The sequence below is a fragment of the Copadichromis virginalis genome, linkage group LG8 (genome assembly GCF_057382275.1).
Source record: "Copadichromis virginalis isolate Kocher_CV1m ecotype Utaka linkage group LG8, C_Virginalis_male_GT1.1, whole genome shotgun sequence".
NCBI classification, from domain to species: Eukaryota; Metazoa; Chordata; class Actinopteri; order Cichliformes; family Cichlidae; genus Copadichromis; species Copadichromis virginalis.
This window is the reverse complement of record NC_140625.1, coordinates 29,077,777-29,095,909: the sequence shown is the minus strand read 5'-3', so window position 1 is coordinate 29,095,909 and position 18,133 is coordinate 29,077,777. Positions and strand designations below refer to the sequence as shown.

Below are 18,133 nucleotides of genomic sequence, written 5' to 3'. Positions count from 1 at the left end.
CCATATATGTAAGCATCACTTTTTAAAATCTTTGACAATGGTAGCCTTTTATAATTAGCATTTTTTTCAGATGTAACAAAAATCTTCTTGGAAATACTTTTTTTTTCCACAGTGCCTTCTCCGCATCTCTTCCTCAAATCATAAAATATTTATGCATCTGCATTTTTTTTAACTTAACAAAAAGCAAACAAGTTTCTGTGTGTGTGTGTGTGTGTGTGTGTGTGTGTGTGTGTGTGTGTGTGTGTGTGTGTGTGTGTGTGTGTGTGTGTGTATGGGAACAAAATGCCAGTCCCCACACGTTTGAAGGCATTTTTGAGGCTCAAAATGTGGTTTTAGTGTCAGGGTTACAGTTGGGTTATGGTTAGGTTTAGGCTAAGGATTAGGGTTAGGCATTCATTTTTGATGGTTAGGGTAAGCGGCTAGGGAAGCATTATGTCAATTAATTAAGATATAAAAATGAGTTTGTTTGTGTGTGTGCAAGACAGAGAGAAAGATGGCTTGACGAGCAGGTTTTATTTAAAATTACTAAACAAAGATTCCTCCACCACAAACATAAAAGAACAGAACATTTTCCCTGTGTGTTATATAAACTTTGACTTACATCATAATATGGGATGTTACTGTAGTCACCTGCATGACTTCAATTTATTTGCCATCAGCAACGCCAAGACTTTAAACTTTACATTAAATATTTGACCTCTTGAGTCAAAGTCATATAGCCTTCCCCTTTAGAGGCTGTTCTTGATTATCTCATCCTGGCTCATAATTACTCATTTTTTAACCTTAAGGACACATACATATGATCACTTTTGCTTCATAAAAATTTTTCAGTGCAAGTTTTACAACTTTGTGTTTTTAACACAGAGTGACACCCGCTAAACCCAATCCAGTCAGCATGGTAATCAGTAATCACAGTTACGTGCTTGTGGTTATTGCAGCCTGGTTGTACCCCAGTGTAGTCGAGCGTGGATGAACTCATCTCCAGTGTTTTTCAGATAAATGTTCTGATCCTGTGAACTCTAGTTTTAAGAACTCCACCTAATAAGCGGTAAAAAATGTTGTACTAAACCGGATGCTCAGGTGCTGTACTATCAGTATTATTTTGACAATAAGCCAAACAAGGGTTTGTGTTTACACTGCATTGTTGTGCCCGTGTTTAGACACAGAAACGGTAAAAGTCATTAGTTCAAAAGTGGAAAATGTACATTTCATTCATGAAATTCCTTTGCTGCTTATACAATTTTGGTCACATGGGGCGATCGTGGCTCAAGAGTTGGGAGTTCGCCTTGTAATCGGAAGGTTGCCGGTTTGAGCCCCGGCTTGGACAGTCTCGGTCGTTGTGTCCTTGGGCAAGACACTTCACCCGTTGCCTACTGGTGGTGGTCAGAGGGCCCGGTGGCGCCAGTGTCCGGAAGCCTCGCCTCTGTCAGTACGCCCCACGGTGGCTGTGGCTACAATGTAGCTGCCAGCACCAGTGTGTGAATGTGTGTGTGAATGGGTGGATGACTGGATATGTAAAGCGCTTTGAGGTCCTTAGGGACTAGTAAAGCGCTATACAAATACAGGCCGTTTACCATCTTCCTGCAAAATATTAAAACAAATAAAATTAAGATGTACCAAGCCACGCTCAATGGGGAAGATGTGAGGTCTTATATTGGGAGGCTTCAACAAAAGTTAGAACAATGACCTCTGTCTGCTGACAGCACTGGGTATTTTAACTGTGTTATCTGCCACAAGGACCGTCCAGCTGCCTGTACATAAAGCAAAGGGTTTATCAAGCTTCTGTGAGGTTAGAACTTCAGAATCTGGATCACCACACCGGCTATCGTCACCTACTTTTGTAAAGTCAAGTGATATTTCCAAAAGCCTGTCTATATTTGAAACTATTTATCAATTTCTCAAGCTGCACAAGCTCAAACTTTGTCCCATCATGAACACCATTGCAGGATTCTTTGATGAAATAGAATTTCACAGCTTTGCTTTCAATTTTCTTCACTTGACTGATTATTTGGCTGAGTCAGAGTTTCTTGATCCTGACTATTGTCTGATTGAGATGGTGCAACACTTGGTATAGGTTGGCTGTCACTCACAAGTTCCACCTTTACCATCGGGGGTTTCAAATATTTATCACGGTGATCCTGAGATGGCGATTGTGAAGGGAGCCGTGGGGAAGAGCTGGGTGAATGTCGAGGTGAGTGTCGTGTGAGCTGCAGTTGCTTCTTCTCTTCGAACTCCTTAGCGCTAACCAGGGGGACGTGTATCTTTTCAGTGCGATGGAACAAGTTGTAATCCACCCTGTAGCTCTTCCTGCCGACTCTGATCATCTCCTGGAACAGCTGACCCCAGAGGATCTCGTTTGGAGTGTAAGAGGTTCGCGTCTGATGCAGAATACCTGTGGAGTCATCTGTGTAGGTAAATGACACAACCAGTTCAAAGTCTGCTCTCTGCAGATCAGCATAAGTCATGGAGTACAGCGGGCTGCCAGGTTCAATCTTGTGATAGATGGTGGTTGGTGTGGCGAGGATGATGTCCTTCTGTTGGATGACCAAGTCTTCATAAGTCACATCAACTCTCCCAGTGGCGTGCATCGTACTGCGGACTATCTGGGCGGTAGCTGTCCCCTCCACCAAGTGGTACCTGCGGAAGTCCCCAACTCTCCAGGAAAGATAAATGTAACCATTACGAAGGTTGATGACAGCACGGTTGCTGAAGCCCACCGTCTGCGCCCTCTTTCTGGCCGAGGCCATTTTGGCAACAGCAATTCCAATGACGAACGTATCAATGAAGCAGCTCATGACGTCTTGTATGGTGACGATGATGATGGCATGCATGCAGTTCTCAGACATTCCTCTGAATCCGTAACCAATGGTGGTCTGAGTTTCGAGCGAGAAGAGGAAAGCGGCTGTGAAGCTGCGGACTTCAAACACGCAGGGTTCAGTGTTGGGATCCTTGATGTCTCCATTAGCGAGAGCGATGACCCAGAAGAGGATTCCAAAAAAGAGCCAGGACAGAATGTAAGAGAGAGCAAAGATCAGAAACATCACCCTCCATCTGATCTCCACCAAGGTGGTAAAGATGTCGGTCACAAACAGCAGCCTCTCCTCAGGAACATGGCGGAACATGATGTTAGAGCTGCCTTCTTTACGTACGTAGCGGTATTTGTTGGGTCGGGGTCCATTTTCGGTCTTCATGGGGATTTCATCAGTGCGGCTCACAGACGTATACTGTCTGTGATGCATCTTCCAGAGGCTGCAGGGAACATATCAAAGATATCATATGCAAAAATGCAAAAACAATGACAAAGACAATAACAGATCATTCTTTGATGTTGCAAGGTGGTTAGTACCATGACTAGAAGGTTCCTGGTTTGAACTTCTGCTCGGTTTAATTGGTGAGTCTAAATATTTTTAGGAGTGGATGTGAAAGTGAATGGTTCCCCATGGACTGCCTGAGATCTATCCCACCTTATGTCCAAAGTCAGCTTGGAGAGTCTTTGTAAGGGATAAGCAGTTAACAAAACGTATGGAACGATGGATATTCTGATATTGTCATTGAATAACCACTTAAGTATTTTTTAAAGGAAAGATCCAACCATAAACCATCGTTTGCATTATGGTTTTAAAATATGAGAACATGTTGCTTTCCCTGCTCTTACCTTACTTTAAACAGTATATTTGAATTTTTTTGGCCTGTTGGGTGGATAACACAGGATATTTGTGCAAATCAACTGTCTTCAGGATGTTTTTCTTTGGATTAATCTTGAAAATAGCAAAAAAATTTAATTAAATGATAATAAAATCATTTGTTTGGGGGTTTTTTTTAAGCTAGAAAGGCTGGATGTGTCATGGTCTGTGGGAGTGCCTGGAGGGGTTTTCCTTCTGTGGCTGCTGAGCCATCCCTTGGGGGCGGAGACTTCAGTGCTTCACCTGAGCCTCATCTGCGAGCAATCAGCGGGAGACCTACTTAAGCTGACTCAACTGGCTCCTCTTCATCAGTTTGTTCTACTCTTCTTGGTGATAAATGACGTTTACCCTTCGTGGTGGTCCTTGTGTGATTTATCTCTTGGAGTAATTTCTGTCTTCCCTTCATTCAGCGGAGTTCCAACCCTGGCTTCACCTTACTTGGACAGTCTCTGTCTCCCAGCCTGCCCTCCGACCTCCACGCTTCAGCTTGAGACCCTCCAGATGCTTTCCACGGACCTATCTCCCCTCAGTGATACTAACCCGGTCTGGCACAGTAAGGCAAACAATTCTTCAGTTTCTAACGATCAAGCTCCAGTTTTCTCTTCAGACTATAACTACCTCTCCCTCTGTTACAGAATATTCCCCCGGCTCTCTGACCTCTTCCCCATTCCTGCAACTAGCCTTATTGGGCCTCACTCGTTACTTTAGGTCACTGTTCCAATTAAGTATCACTGTAAAGCACTCCTCGCCTGTGTTTGTCTGCGTTTTCGGGTCCACTTAACTGGACGAACCTTTCAGTTCATGACAGGATGGATAATCGTATCTCCCAGATCTTTAGAATTTACCTCCTAACTAACTTTGAATCAGTTCCTGACAAGAGTGTTAAAATCAACAGCTTTCTATAGTTTGCCACTTTGGACTGAGAGCTGTGCAGTTGGTATTGTAGTTAAATTGACCCAAAACCTGAGTGAAGGTCATTAGAGTAATGCAGGTCATGACAATTGGAGCCAACAGACAGACAAGCAGACGGGCAAGTCTGCAGACTGAACAGCCGCCGTCTGATGTCTGACCTAAATCAGGAGTCCAAAAATTGTGACACAAAAATGCACATTTTTGTTAAGGCTCTAATTACACTTCTGCACATGCACCTGAAATATCCTCATTTATATTCAGCTCCATATCCATGTTCAAACTGCCTCAGGAGAGTAGCAAAGTGCTAGATAAGAGTCGATCCATTTACTATTACCATTCATAAAGACAAACTGAATTAATTTTGACTCTACTGCTTATTAGCTATTGAGTGTTTTTGGTGTCACGATTAATTTCTGACAAGAAGCAGAGATGTGATATACATAAAGCTGTTTAATTATTTAACATCCTCATTTGGAACATCCCAAAGGGCTTTTTACTGTGAGAGTAAAACGCCCGCCCTCTTCCATTTTCCACTTTCTCTCTTTCCAGACTCTGATGCTGGAGGAATCAATTAAGAGTGGAGGTCTCCCTGTATTGAAACATCAGTTGGTAATCTCCAAGGTTATGTCATTTGTGTGGTATTTTATAATTTTGTCTTCATTGTAGATTTGTTCTGAAGGTGTATTTTTAGGCAGCAATATGGGAATGTTTACCATGAATGATCCCACTTTTCCTGCTATTTGTGTTAATGTTTAATCCTAATGGGGCAGTTGCCTGGAGATACAAAACTCACTGCAACAGTGCTTGCTCGAGCTGCCACTTCTTTTAGCTTCTTACTTAGTTTTTGTTTAATAAGCCATTGCTAAGGTGATGGCATTCATGCACCTTCAGGCAGTAGTGGAATAAATCCATTAAAGGCTCATCTATTACGGTAATCATCATTAGACGATTAAAAGTTCTGAAAATGCATCAAACAGAAGATTTCATGTGAATTGTGCTGTTTTATCTTGTTTTATGCCACAGATTAATGTCTTTTGCACATATTTCCATGCAGAGTTTTGCTGCTGTCCAAAATCAATGGCCCAAGATCCTTTTTTTTTCTGGGTGGAGGTCAAAGTACTGTCAGAGGGCCAATAAAGGAAACACCACTGCATTGAACTGGTCAAAGTTAGCAGGGGAAAAATTAATGTGGAAACTGGAATAGTGTCATGGTGCAATCACGGGCAGAAGAAGGATCAATCACAGCCAAACCACTGAGAGCATCCTCTACGCCCAAAACAAATGGGTTTTGAATCACCGCTATCTGACTGAGTGAACCGGGCTCCAGTCACAGACTCCACTTTCTTCTGGCCACAGTGAACATCCCCACTGCCAGAGCATGGAGCTCGCTCCATGAGGTCATAGAAACAACGTCCTGTTAGCTTCCCATAATCCCTTCCTAAATACCCTGATAATACAAAAAGAGAAAAGTGCAGCTTCCTACTGGAAAGTAACTGACACTGAGTTACTGATTCATTTGTAGGTTATCAATTTGAAATCTAACTTTTAGTTCCCATGTTTTTCAGAACACTAGAAAAGTGAAGGCAGTCATCGAATGTTCATTAAGATGTGTCAAACGATTCATGTATTTGATACTTTTCTTTAGTCGTATAGATTTAAGCTTCCAACAAATACTCAGTTTACATGAAACAAAGTGAAAACCACGTTCGTTACTGAACACTGGTCGTTTCAGACTTAGATACAGTAAGTCAGTCCACCACTTTGGTCCATACCAAGATATGTAAAACAATTTCAATGACTGAATAGCTGGACTGCTAAGATATTTATTCATTTTTTTTAGATATTCGTAGTGTTCAAATGAATAAATCTGACTTTATTTTGGTAATCGTGCTGCTTTTTTCTTTTAGCAGCTCCAAGTCTGTCAAACTTCTCAGTGATTCTCTCCAAGATCTCAGCGTTTTCACTGAAGAATGTCCACTCTCAGGACTAGTAGCATTCATAGGCTTTAGTACATGAGTCCTGACTTTTGCTCTCGAGCTGTATGATACACATTATTAGGTATACATACACTCAACAAAAATATAAACGCAACACTTTTGTTTTTGCTCCCATTCCCCATGGGATGGACGTAGAGACCTAAAATTCATTCCAGATACACAATATAACCATCCCTCCCAAACAGTGGTCACAAATCAGTCCAAATGTGTGGTAGTGGGCACATCTGCTATATTGAGATAATCCATCCCACCTCACAGGTGTGCCACATCAGGATGCTGATCTGACATCATGAGTAGTGCACAGGTGTACCTCAGACTGCCCACAACAAAAGGCCACCCTGGAATGTGCAGTTTTTTGCGCTATTGGGGGTCTGGGGACCCAGAACCGGTCAGTATCTGGTGTGACCACCATTTGCCTCATGCAGTGCAACACATCGTCGCATGGAGTCTATCAGATTGTCAATTGTGGCCTGTGGAATGTTGGTCCACTCCACTTCAATGGCTGTGCGAGGTTGTTGGATATTCGTGGGAACTGGTACACGCTGTCGTATACGCCGGTCAAGCACATCCCGAACATGCTCAATGGGTGACATGTCCGGTGAGTATGCTGGCCATGCAAGAACTGGGACATTCTCAGCTGCCATCTGCCCTGAACAATGTGAACCATGATTCATCCGTGAAGCGCACACCTCTCCAACGTGCCAGACGCCATCGAATGTGAGCATTTGCCCACACAAGTCTGTTACGGCGACAAGCTGGAGTCAGGTCAAGACCCCGATGAGGACGACGGGCATGCAGTTGAGCGTCCCTGAGACGGTTTCTGACAGTTTGTGCAGAAATTGTTTGGTTGTGCAAACCAATTGTTCCAGCAGCTGTCTGGGTGGCTGGTTTCAGACGATCTTGGAGGTGAACCTGCTGGATGTGGAGGTCCTGGGCTGGTGTGGTTACACGAGGTCTGTGGTTGTGAGGCCGGTTGGATGTGCTGCCATATTCTCTGAAACGCCTGTGGAGACGGCTTATGGTTGAGAAATGAACATTCAATGCACGGGCGACAGATCTGGTTGACATTCCTGCTGTCAGCATGCCAATTGCACGCTCCCTCATTGCTTGTGGCATCTGTGGCATTTTGCTGTGAGACAAAACTGCACATTCCAGGGTGGCCTTTTGTTGTGGGCAGTCTGAGGTACACCTGTGCACTACTCATGATGTCAGATCAGCATCCTGATGTGGCACACCTGTGAGGTGGGATGGATTATCTCAATATAGCAGATGTGCCCACTACCACACATTTGGACTGATTTGTGACCACTGTTTGGGAGGGATGGTTATATTGTGTATCTGGAATGAATTTTAGGTCTCTACGTCCATCCCATGGGGAATGGGAGCAAAAACAAAAGTGTTGCGTTTATATTTTTGTTCAGTGTATATAAGTTGCAGGGTGCTGCAGTGGTTATCACTGCTACATCACACCAAAAAAGATTCTGGGTTTGAATTCAGTGGCCATCGTGCTCCTTTCTGTGTGGACATTTTGGGTGCAGCACCATATGCTACTAAAGCTACAGTAACTAACTGCCAACTGATTGTGGAGTACACATTCTTTCTGTAGTGAGCATCAGTTGTTGGGATTCAAGATCCTTTATTTGTCACATGCATAGTTATACGAGTACAACACGCAGTGACATGTATCCTGACACGCTCCTCGACTGTGCAAAAAGCGAGAGAACATTATATACATTTAGTGACTCTATACAGGGGGACATTATGTGCAGTAAGTAGCATTATACGCACTGGGCGCGTCACTGACCGGTCTCTAGGCATGCTTCACCAGGGTTTAGCAATAAGTGACTGCCAGCAACAACTCGCTAACTGTTTGGGAAATACCGCTTTGTCTCTTGTGGCCCGTGATTGGCAGTCAATCGCCCACCACTCTCAAGGTCTGTGTGACATGACCTTAGATTAACTGATTGGCTGTAACTGGCTGAAAGTATGATTGAGAGTATGAATGAGTGTCTTTGTGTTAATTCTGTGATAGACTGGTGACCTGTCTAGGGTGTACCCCACCAAATCCCTGCATTGGTTATGCAATTTAAAAAAATAATGGACATTTATGGTGCATATTAATCCTGGCATAAGAAAGATAACGTGTGTATGTTAGTTATGCTGCAATAGGCCTGCTGAGCATTTCCTGTTCACTCACATATTTTTATTCCCCTTTGCATTTAACCATCAGTTATTCTCAATATCTGGCTCTCTCTCTCCCTCCCCTCAGCCCATCCTCTTGAAAGGGAGTTTTTCCTTCCCACTGTCGCAAAACTGTTTCATACAATCACCCGATTGTTGCGGTTTTCCCTGTATTATTGTACAATCTTTATCTTATAATAAAAAATGCTTTACGGTGACTGTTGCTCTGATTTGGTGCTGTGTAAATAAAGCTGATTTGAATGTAAAATTTCAGAAAAATTTCAAATAAAAAAAAATACAAATTAAAATGAACATGGTAAACATCTTGTTGGCCACGTACACAAATTGGGAAAATGCACATTAGATTTAGGTAATGTACATCTTCACATGTTTTGCAGCTACTGTTAAGAAATATTTTTTCTTCTCCTTCAGTCTAGACACCAGGACACGATGAAAACGAATCTAACAACGAATATTAAATGGAGTCATTAAAACTGCTCTTTAAGAGTAACACAAGCAGACAAGTTAAATTAAGATGAAAGTATCTTAATTTGTTTCATGTGGTCAGCTAATAAATATAATTACTGCATTATTAATTTGACATTTCTTAAGGTGATGTAAGTGTTGTCAGAGTGAATTTGATCATAACAGGAAGTGGAATGTCAGGCTATGAAAAGACCTTTTAATCAGGGCCCAATGTGTTTTTAAATGTTTCAAGATACTAAGAAAAACAAAACCTGTTGCAGTCATGCGATGAATATACTGTACTGTAATCTGAGATTGCTTTGTTTCTCTAGGAAATGATAGACAGTCGTCGGAATATTCTTAGCAACGACTACAGCGGCATTCAGACAGGCCTCGCAGGTCCCTGTGAGATGTTGACTCATGAGGTTGGGCTGTTTTCACCACAACCACTTTGCTTAATTCTGTGTTCTGTGTACAAAACACAGCATCACACAGAACAACCAAAACACATCCTGACCTTTGGCATGACGTTTCCACTGCACTCAGAGTTGTGATACTTTATATTCCTGAGGTTTATGTCATTATCTTTGCAAACATTTTTGATAGCATCCTTTTGTGTTCTAAATTTAGCCTAAATGTCTAAGAATCAAAGGATGAACTCTGGGAACAACTTGGGCAATTGGCTTGTTTCCTCTCTTGCTCGGGGCACTTACAACTCCATTACATGCTCACTTACTGCAAATGACACTGTGCCACCCATTTGCGGTTCACTGAAACAGAACCGTGTATACGGGTGGCTAGCTCAACTCTACCCCGGAGCTTTCTGCCACCTCTAATGACCTTCAAAGCCTCCAATCTTTTGGGAATATTTCCAGCTCCCTTTAGACTTGCATTCAGTTGTCATTGAGCCTAGCTGCAGGAGGTTTAGTGCCTGAAGTTTTTAAATGCACAATAAAGGATGTTGGTCATTTTTAAGCAGCCCACTCCTGAAGGTTAATGGTTTATTCACGCTTCAAATACCACATAAACGAAACACGTGTTTGGATTTGTGTTCGCTTCATCAGAGACAGTTCTTCATATTTCAGTATATTTCTACTAATTTTAGTTTCTACCATCCTATTACAGTGTCATTGTTCAGGACTTATTTTTTTTAATTGTAGACCTGGGTAATTTAATTTAGAATAGAATAGAATAGAATAGAATTCAACTTTATTGTCATTGCACATGCACAGGTACAGGGCAACGAAATGCAGTTTGCATCCATCCAGAAGTGCTTTAGTGATATAGATATATTACAATATATATTAGCAATAGTATAGATATGTAAGTATACTACAGAAATGGGTCTATTATGGTATGTTATAATGTACACGGTATGAAGTATGTTGTGAATATTCTATAACTAAGTATGTAAAGGCTGTAGTGAGTACAAGCTATGTACAGGCTATGAACAGGATATAAATATGAAAAACTATACAGAATATGAAATAAATAACTTTACAGAATCTGGGATATACAGCTATACAGAAATGGGAACTATGCAAGTTGTAAACAGTTGTAGGATTAAAGATTATTGAATGTACAGAATGATTATTTACACAGAGCTATACAGTAGTGCAGTTAAGATAAGTGAGGGTGTAGATAGTTTCTACAGAGGCTATAAAGTGCTAGTGGTTGTGAGTGGTGGTTCACTCCATGTTATTATTGTGTGTTTGAGGGTACAGTTGTCCATTGTGGGTGTGTGTATGTTCAGTCCATGAGTTTAACGTGGGTCAGATGTCAGGAGGCAGAGTTCAGGAGTCTGACAGCTGTGGGGAAGAAGCTGTTCCGGTACCTGGTGGTCTTAGTCCGGAGGCTCCTGTGGCGCCTCCCAGAGGGCAGGAGGGTGAAGAGTCCATGTGATGGGTGACTGGGGTCTTTGATGATTTTCCCAGCCCTTTTCAGACACCGCTTCCTGTAGATGTCTTTTATGGCAGGAAGTGGTGCTCCGGCGATGCGCTGGGCAGTTTTCACGACCCTCTGCAACGCCTTCCGGTCCGAGGCAGAGCAGTTCCCGTACCAGACTGTTATACAGTTGGTCAGGATGCTCTCGATGGTGCAACGATAGAAGTTCACCAGGATGTCTGAGGACAGGTGGTTCTTCCTCAGGGTCCTCAAGAAGAAGAGGCGCTGGTGAGCCTTCTTGACCAGCTTGGAGCAGTTGGTCGTCCAGGTGAGATCCTCGGAGATGTGGACTCCCAGGAACTTGAAGCTGCTCACACGCTCCACAGCCGTCCCCTTAATGTGGATGGGTGGATGTGGGTCAGCATTCCTCCTGTAGTCCACGATGAGCTCCTTGGTCTTCTCGGTGTTAAGCAGCAGGTTGTTTGTGTCGCACCACTCAGCCAGACGATCCACCTCCTCCCTGTAGGCGGCCTCATCGTTGTCACTGATGAGGCCAATCACCGTGGTGTCATCTGCAAACTTAATGATGGTGTTGGAACCATCAGCAGGTCTGCAGTCGTGGGTGAAGAGGGAGTAGAGGAAAGGGCTCATCACACAGCCTTGTGGTACACCGGTGTTCATTGTGATGGTAGATGAGCAGCGGTTATCCAGCCGGACATGTTGGGGGCGGTTGGTCAGGAAGTCCAGTAACCATTTGCAGATGAGGGAGCTGATGCCCAGGTCTGTCAGTTTCCTGATGAGTTGTGAGGGGTGGATTGTATTGAACGCTGAACTGAAGTCTATAAACAGCATTCTGGCGTAGGTGTTGTTGTTGTCCAGGTGTGAGAGGACAGAGTGCAGTGCGATGGAGACTGCATCCTCTGTGCTCCTGTTCTGGCGGTATGCGAATTGGTGGGGGTCCAGGGTGGGGGGGAGACAGGATTTGAAGTGTGCTAGGACCAGCTGCTCTAAGCACTTAGTGATGATGGGGGTGAGTGCTACTGGGCGGTAGTCATTGAGGCAAGATGGGTTGGAGTTTTTGGGTATCGGGACGATGGAGGTGGATTTGAAGCAGGCCGGTACCACAGCGTGGGCCAAGGACAGATTGAATATGTCTGTGAGCACTTAAATGTGTTGTGTGACTTTTAAATTTTGCTACAACTGCACGATCTTTCTCCATAACCAGCATGACCTTTGCAGTCTGCATTCTTGCTTGTTTGAATGTTCAATAGACACATATTTATAAAACAGTCAGTGCTGCTGTGATGAGCCGTGCCACCTCTTACATTCACCTCATCTCTTTACTTTTGAAATTAATTTCCTGCATCGCTTAAAACACATGTGATGTTTAAAGTAACCCTCCAGGCAAAATCAGATTTCGTTGTGAAACACGAGTACAAGCATTACTTATCACCTTGACCACATCTCGTCATGTACTTTGTTTTTTTTAAACAGCCAGGCGTCGTGTTCCTGCTCGTACTACTGAAGCTCAGATTACCAATTGTTCTGCGTACTTCTTGCAGTAGAAGTTATTCATCTAATTATAAGAGCCTCAGGCAACCAATAGGTAACACCAGTGCTTATATAGTATACAGTAGGGAATTAGCTAAATGGGCAAAGACGTTTTACCATTTTTATCTAGTAGAATAAAATTATTTCTTTTATTCTTTGAAGTCTCTAAATCCATATTTAATGTCAGTTCCATCAGGCCTGCAGATCAGTTTGACATTCTGACACTGACATTTCTGATTAGCAAAACAGTAAAAATATAAAGACTTGACAGATCAGTTCTTACCTTTCTGTAAAGTTAAATGCTGATCAGAGTGCAGGACTGTCTGTACCTGGGTTGAGAGGTTCTCCGAGCAGCCACCTGCTGGAATGAACCAGCCCACTCGCCACTGTAAAAAACAAAGAGTAACACCTCCCTTTAGCATCTTGTGATGTCACACAGGCAGGTGAGCATTTGTAATTTTGAAGGTGTGTCTATGCAGAGTAAGGAGGGCAGGAGTGCGTACATGTAGATACAACTTGGGCTTCGCACATGTTTCTGTTTTGCATGTCCAGATCAGTTAATACAATGCATACAGCTGAGTGCAAAAGTCTTGAGCCACACCTTATTCCTTTTGTTCCATTCTGTCGAGATGATCCCACACTGCTTTAATAACACTAAAGTGTTTCAGTTATTGGCATATTAAAAGAATAAGTCTCTGATAATCAGATGCTTTCCAGATGATATTGCATGGTGGATCACAAAATCACAGTACTTTTCTGCTCATTGTTCCGTTAGTTTTTGACGACGTCTCCAACACCACTGACTGAAATGCAGCCCATGACAGAGCCTCCACTGTGTTTCACAAATGCTGTTGGACCTCTCTCCTCCATACATGTTGATGATGACTTGAAACAGAAATTAAAAATTTGGATTCATCGCTCCATCAGACCTGTTGAATCAGTTTAGAGAGCATTTCTGACGAGGCTTTAGTGAACATTAGATGGATCAATTTAAGGGTCAGATATTCAGGTCTCTCAGGTTTTTGAAGAACCTGATTTTTTGGTATTGTTCATCTGCTGTAGATGGTACTTTCTACATAACTAAACATTAACATTTTATATCTGTCTAAAGACAATATTTTTTAGTTTCACACACTCACACACACAATTTAGAAAAATTTGTAAAAACAAACAAAAAAATACAGGTAAGATTAGTGCTTGAGTAACCTTGATATGCATCTGCAAGCTGCTTTGCAACCCAAGTGCACTCTGTGTCTGACTTAATCAAAGTCATATCTGTTCTCATCGATGCCTGCTCCGTTCTGGAGGTTTATACTATAGCCGTGCTGTTAGATACATCATAAATAAATGCAACACATCAGTGTTCTTTTGACTATATGTAAATACATTTCTGTTATGCATCCTGAAATGGTTTTGGTTACAAATTTCATCAGACTGATTCAGCAAGCGTGAACGGAGAAAATGCAGAACAGTAAAAACGTAGCCGCTAACCCATAACCGATGTGTTATGGGATTAGCTGTGAATTATAGGACTTGAACAGGAGGCTCAAAAAACAGTGAATAATAACAAGGCCGGAGCGGTCACACTGAGAATGTTACAGGTAAGAGTGTGAAGGAGCACATGCATGAACATCTGCTGGTAACAACACCAGCAGAAACGGTAATAATTCTAAAAATGTTGCAACAGCCAGCAGAATGTTAACTTAAATGTTTCCAAGGACGAGCTTTATTGGAGGCTTGGTTGCCATGTCACTTTCTTCACGTCATCTTTACAATCTCAAAAAGCTCTCAGCCTTTTGATTTCACCGCTCGTCATACATTTATGTCGTTATTATGCTTCAGGTAGAGTCTCTGTCTGAGTGATGGCGTGGGACCTCTACCTGTGAGGTTTGATGTTTCCTCGCAACTTTCCTTAGTTGACGAGGAATCGGTTTATTTGGTGTCAGCCTGTGAATCAGTCCTTCTCTTCGGCCTTTGGCTGTGCACGAAAAAGAAAACAACGTTTAGCTCATCCGCCTGCATTCACAACAACGAGTTAACAACTGGTGAACTCAGTGCTTTCTTGTACCTCTCTTTTTGAAAGGTCTAGTGTAAATTCCCTTATTCCCAGCGCTCAACTCAAACATCTAATCTCTTACTTAATAACTGCTCTGCTATTTCAGTCTTCTTCCAGGACCTAAAGCATGACTCAGGTTTCAAACAGGGAATTCTTTTGCCTGCAAGCCTGTGTGTGGTGGTGGAGAAAGCATTCATAAATCTTACTTTGATTGTACATGCAATCCTTTTCATATAGCTACAAACAAATCTGGGACTATGGAAATTAGAGCCTGCTGTTAGGTCAATAACCCCCTTAAGTGTTTATAGTATGAATAGTGGCAAGTAGATGCCACAAATGGCTGAAAGACTGACTTGTGCCTTTAAGTATACCTGTCATTACAGCTAGCCTCGTGTTCTGTGCAGACGGTGGATGCTCATATTAAATGTTTTAAATAGTGAGGTCAGCGCATGGGTACGTAATCCCTATGAGCCAAAAGCTCAGGCTTTGCACTGCTCCAAACAAAAGGTAGACGTAGCCAAAGCGTTCCTACTCACTGGTTCCTGGACTTCATTTTGAAGCTTTGCTGGTGCCATGTTGTTTTCATTTGGAGTCACAAGTGACCATATTTGGACAAGAGCGCTTTGAGGGCCCCGAAAAGTGCTATATAAATGCAATCCATTATTATTAAGAGAGTGGGGTGCCATGTTCTGAACTAACTGCCTGGCTAGATGCATCTATTAGAGTCACACGTCATGCACGGACACAGATACCTGCTCATTAGTCTTAAGAAACAGATTGGAAAAATAGAAGAAGTGGAAACTTTCTGTACTGCACAGCAGCAAACACAATCATGAGGTCCAGTTCTGGGAATTGGTGGAAGTGAGGCCCACCTGAGAGCCATCAGCTACCTTATGTTAGCACACCTGTCACCACACCCCTAACTTTAAGTCACTGTCCAAACAGCTGAGCTGCAACATTCATCCATCACACAGCCGAATAGGTTTTTCTACTCTTGGCTCTGTATGATGTCAGCGAGGGCAGATATTTACCTGCTAATAAGATATATGAGGATTACTTTGAATTGTGAATCATGCAAAGCTGCTCTAGTATTGAAAAATAGGGAGCTGGAAATAAGCTCTAAGTATGAAGTACCCTTCGTGTAGTTAAAAAAAATTAGTTAAAAGATGTTATAGCAGCCTTTAGTCTCAGTGTAGGGGAAACTCACTGATTTTCATATTTTTTAACCATTCAGAAAAAGATCAAATCTCCTTTATCAGACCTCTCTCACTCTGACGCACAAACGCTTCGTCAGCCGACCCATCTGTGAATGCTCCTTCATTTCTGCGTCGACTGAATCAAAACACAATGATGCATGTGAGGAAAGCTTGTTGTTGGCTTCCCCCTGCAGAGACAAGACTTATCAACAGTTTTTTTGTGTGTTTTTCAAACGGCGTGATAAAACAAATCTTTTAAAAATATTTTACCCAGAAAACTGAGTTTTACCCTGTAAAAGAATGATCTTTTCCTTACTGTACCAAAACAACAGTAAAAAGTGAATGAAAGAAAATCTCCACACAAAAAGCCGGTTAGTTTGTGCCACGTCTTCTGCATCCTGTGGAAGAGGAACATGTGCTTGTATAGGTCGTTTATCATGGTAGAAAACATCATTTTGCTGGACTTTGTGGTTCATTTTGGTTGTGAACTTAACCCTCCACTGTTTTGCTGGGACAGCACTATATGTTCACTGGCTTCTGCTGCAGGAAAACACATTAATGCCAGTTATTTGACACCTGAGCAAAATCTGCAGACTCAGAAGGCAAAGTACATGAAATGACTCAGTGCTTTTATTTTTCTAGTTGGGGCACAGTGGGGGGTCCTCACATTAAATTCCTCTGGGTGTCTAAGAGTATGTCTGCCAGTTTTTCTGCTTATGAACCTGACTGCATTTTTTGAAAGTGAACACATTTTAGTGTGTGTGTGTGTGTGTGTTCCCTTGTGTCTGCGTGCATGCTAATGTTACGTGTGCATGAAGTTGGTGGGTTAACAGGAGTCTCAGCAAAACGCAGACCCATAACAAATCACCTCATTTCCAGGAAAAAGAAATAATTTGTTCCCAATAAAAATGATCCACAAAAATACATGAGAACAGTGTGCACGGGGCTCTGATCAAACGTCCGCTTGCAAAGCCAAGGCACAAAATTAAAGAGGCCAGAAAGATTTCAGGGTGTGAAATGCAGACACTGGCTGCTTTCTGAGCAGAGATGCTTCCAAAGAAGTGCTAGAAAAAAGGAAGAGATTTTCAAATGATAAAAGATCAGCCAAAATCTTTTCTTGTAGCAGCTTTAAACAGACAGACTGCATCAGAGAAAAGGTGAAAAGGGGTAGACATCATTTTCTGAATAATTTAATGTTTATTTTAAGTGAGGCTTCAGTTTTATGCTGATTTATTTATCTTGATCTTGAATTTCCCATTTAGACTAAAACATGTGCTTCTGAAACGTGCCGACTAGCAAAATCTACATTTATTATGTGATATGCATTTAAACTGTGCATCGAGAGGAAAAGCTGTTTGCTTTCTCCTCATTTTTTGGACTTTCTTTTTGCCTTTTATGGGATGTGCCTCTGGGTGTCCACTCAGGAAGTCCTGATGGTAAATCTGGCCGTGGCCCCAGTCCCACATTTGTTTCCTCTGTGTGCATGTCTGTGTTTGCGTGTGTGTATCTCTTGAGCATCTGTGCAGCGTGTGTGTGTGTGTGAAAGATTGCATGCATGTAGTGTGTATACCGGCATTTGTGAGGCTGTGTAGTTGGAATGAAATGATTCGGAGTGTATCTTCTTCTAAAAGGGAGAATAAGCAAACAAACAGTGTTGCAGTAGGAAGCTGTTTAACAGCTGCTGAGGTTTGGTTCACTGCAGTTCAGTGATAATGACTGTTAGAGCAGGAGCCGCCGCGCTGGACATCCTGCTCCGATTTCACCTTGATTACACGTGCTTGTCGTTCATGTTCGCTACATGACTTCAGCGGAGAACGCAATCTCTCTCCTTTTCTCAGGTGGAGAATTTATTCAACTTGTACAGAAGCGCAGACCATAAATAAACATTGGCAAAATCAAGTATTTAACTCTTTAAAGCAATATGAAAACCTGAAAAATCTCAAAAGTTTTTTCAGTAATGGTCCATGCTCAAAGGCTTACGATAAGCCACCACCCACCACCATGGATTTATCACAGAACTGGAAACAAGATTTTTAAAAACTGACTCATCTGGGGGAAAGCTGCTTAGTGATAAAAGCACCAGAGAAAGTTTTCCAAGCCTCCACCACGGGGTACCCGAGCGTGCCGACATTAAAGGTGCAACCGATGATCAGGGGAACCAAACCGAACTGAAGACATTAGCTTTCTGCACCTTAAGGTTGACTACAT

The 18,133-nt window shown here is 42.4% G+C and overlaps 1 protein-coding gene across 1 annotated transcript; it reads right to left on the bottom strand.

Annotated features, from left to right (window-relative positions):
* Window positions 1–496: 496 nt before the first annotated feature.
* On the bottom strand, window positions 497–13,049 carry kcnj16a (potassium inwardly rectifying channel subfamily J member 16a). Its single transcript, XM_085467000.1, has 2 exons — window positions 12,957–13,049; window positions 497–3,249 (listed from the first exon to the last, which is right to left on the bottom strand). Exon 2 carries the CDS (start codon window positions 3,237–3,239, stop codon window positions 1,983–1,985), a length of 1,257 nt encoding a protein of 418 aa, XP_085323126.1. The 5' UTR covers window positions 3,240–3,249; window positions 12,957–13,049; the 3' UTR covers window positions 497–1,982.
* Window positions 13,050–18,133: the final 5,084 nt, after the last annotated feature.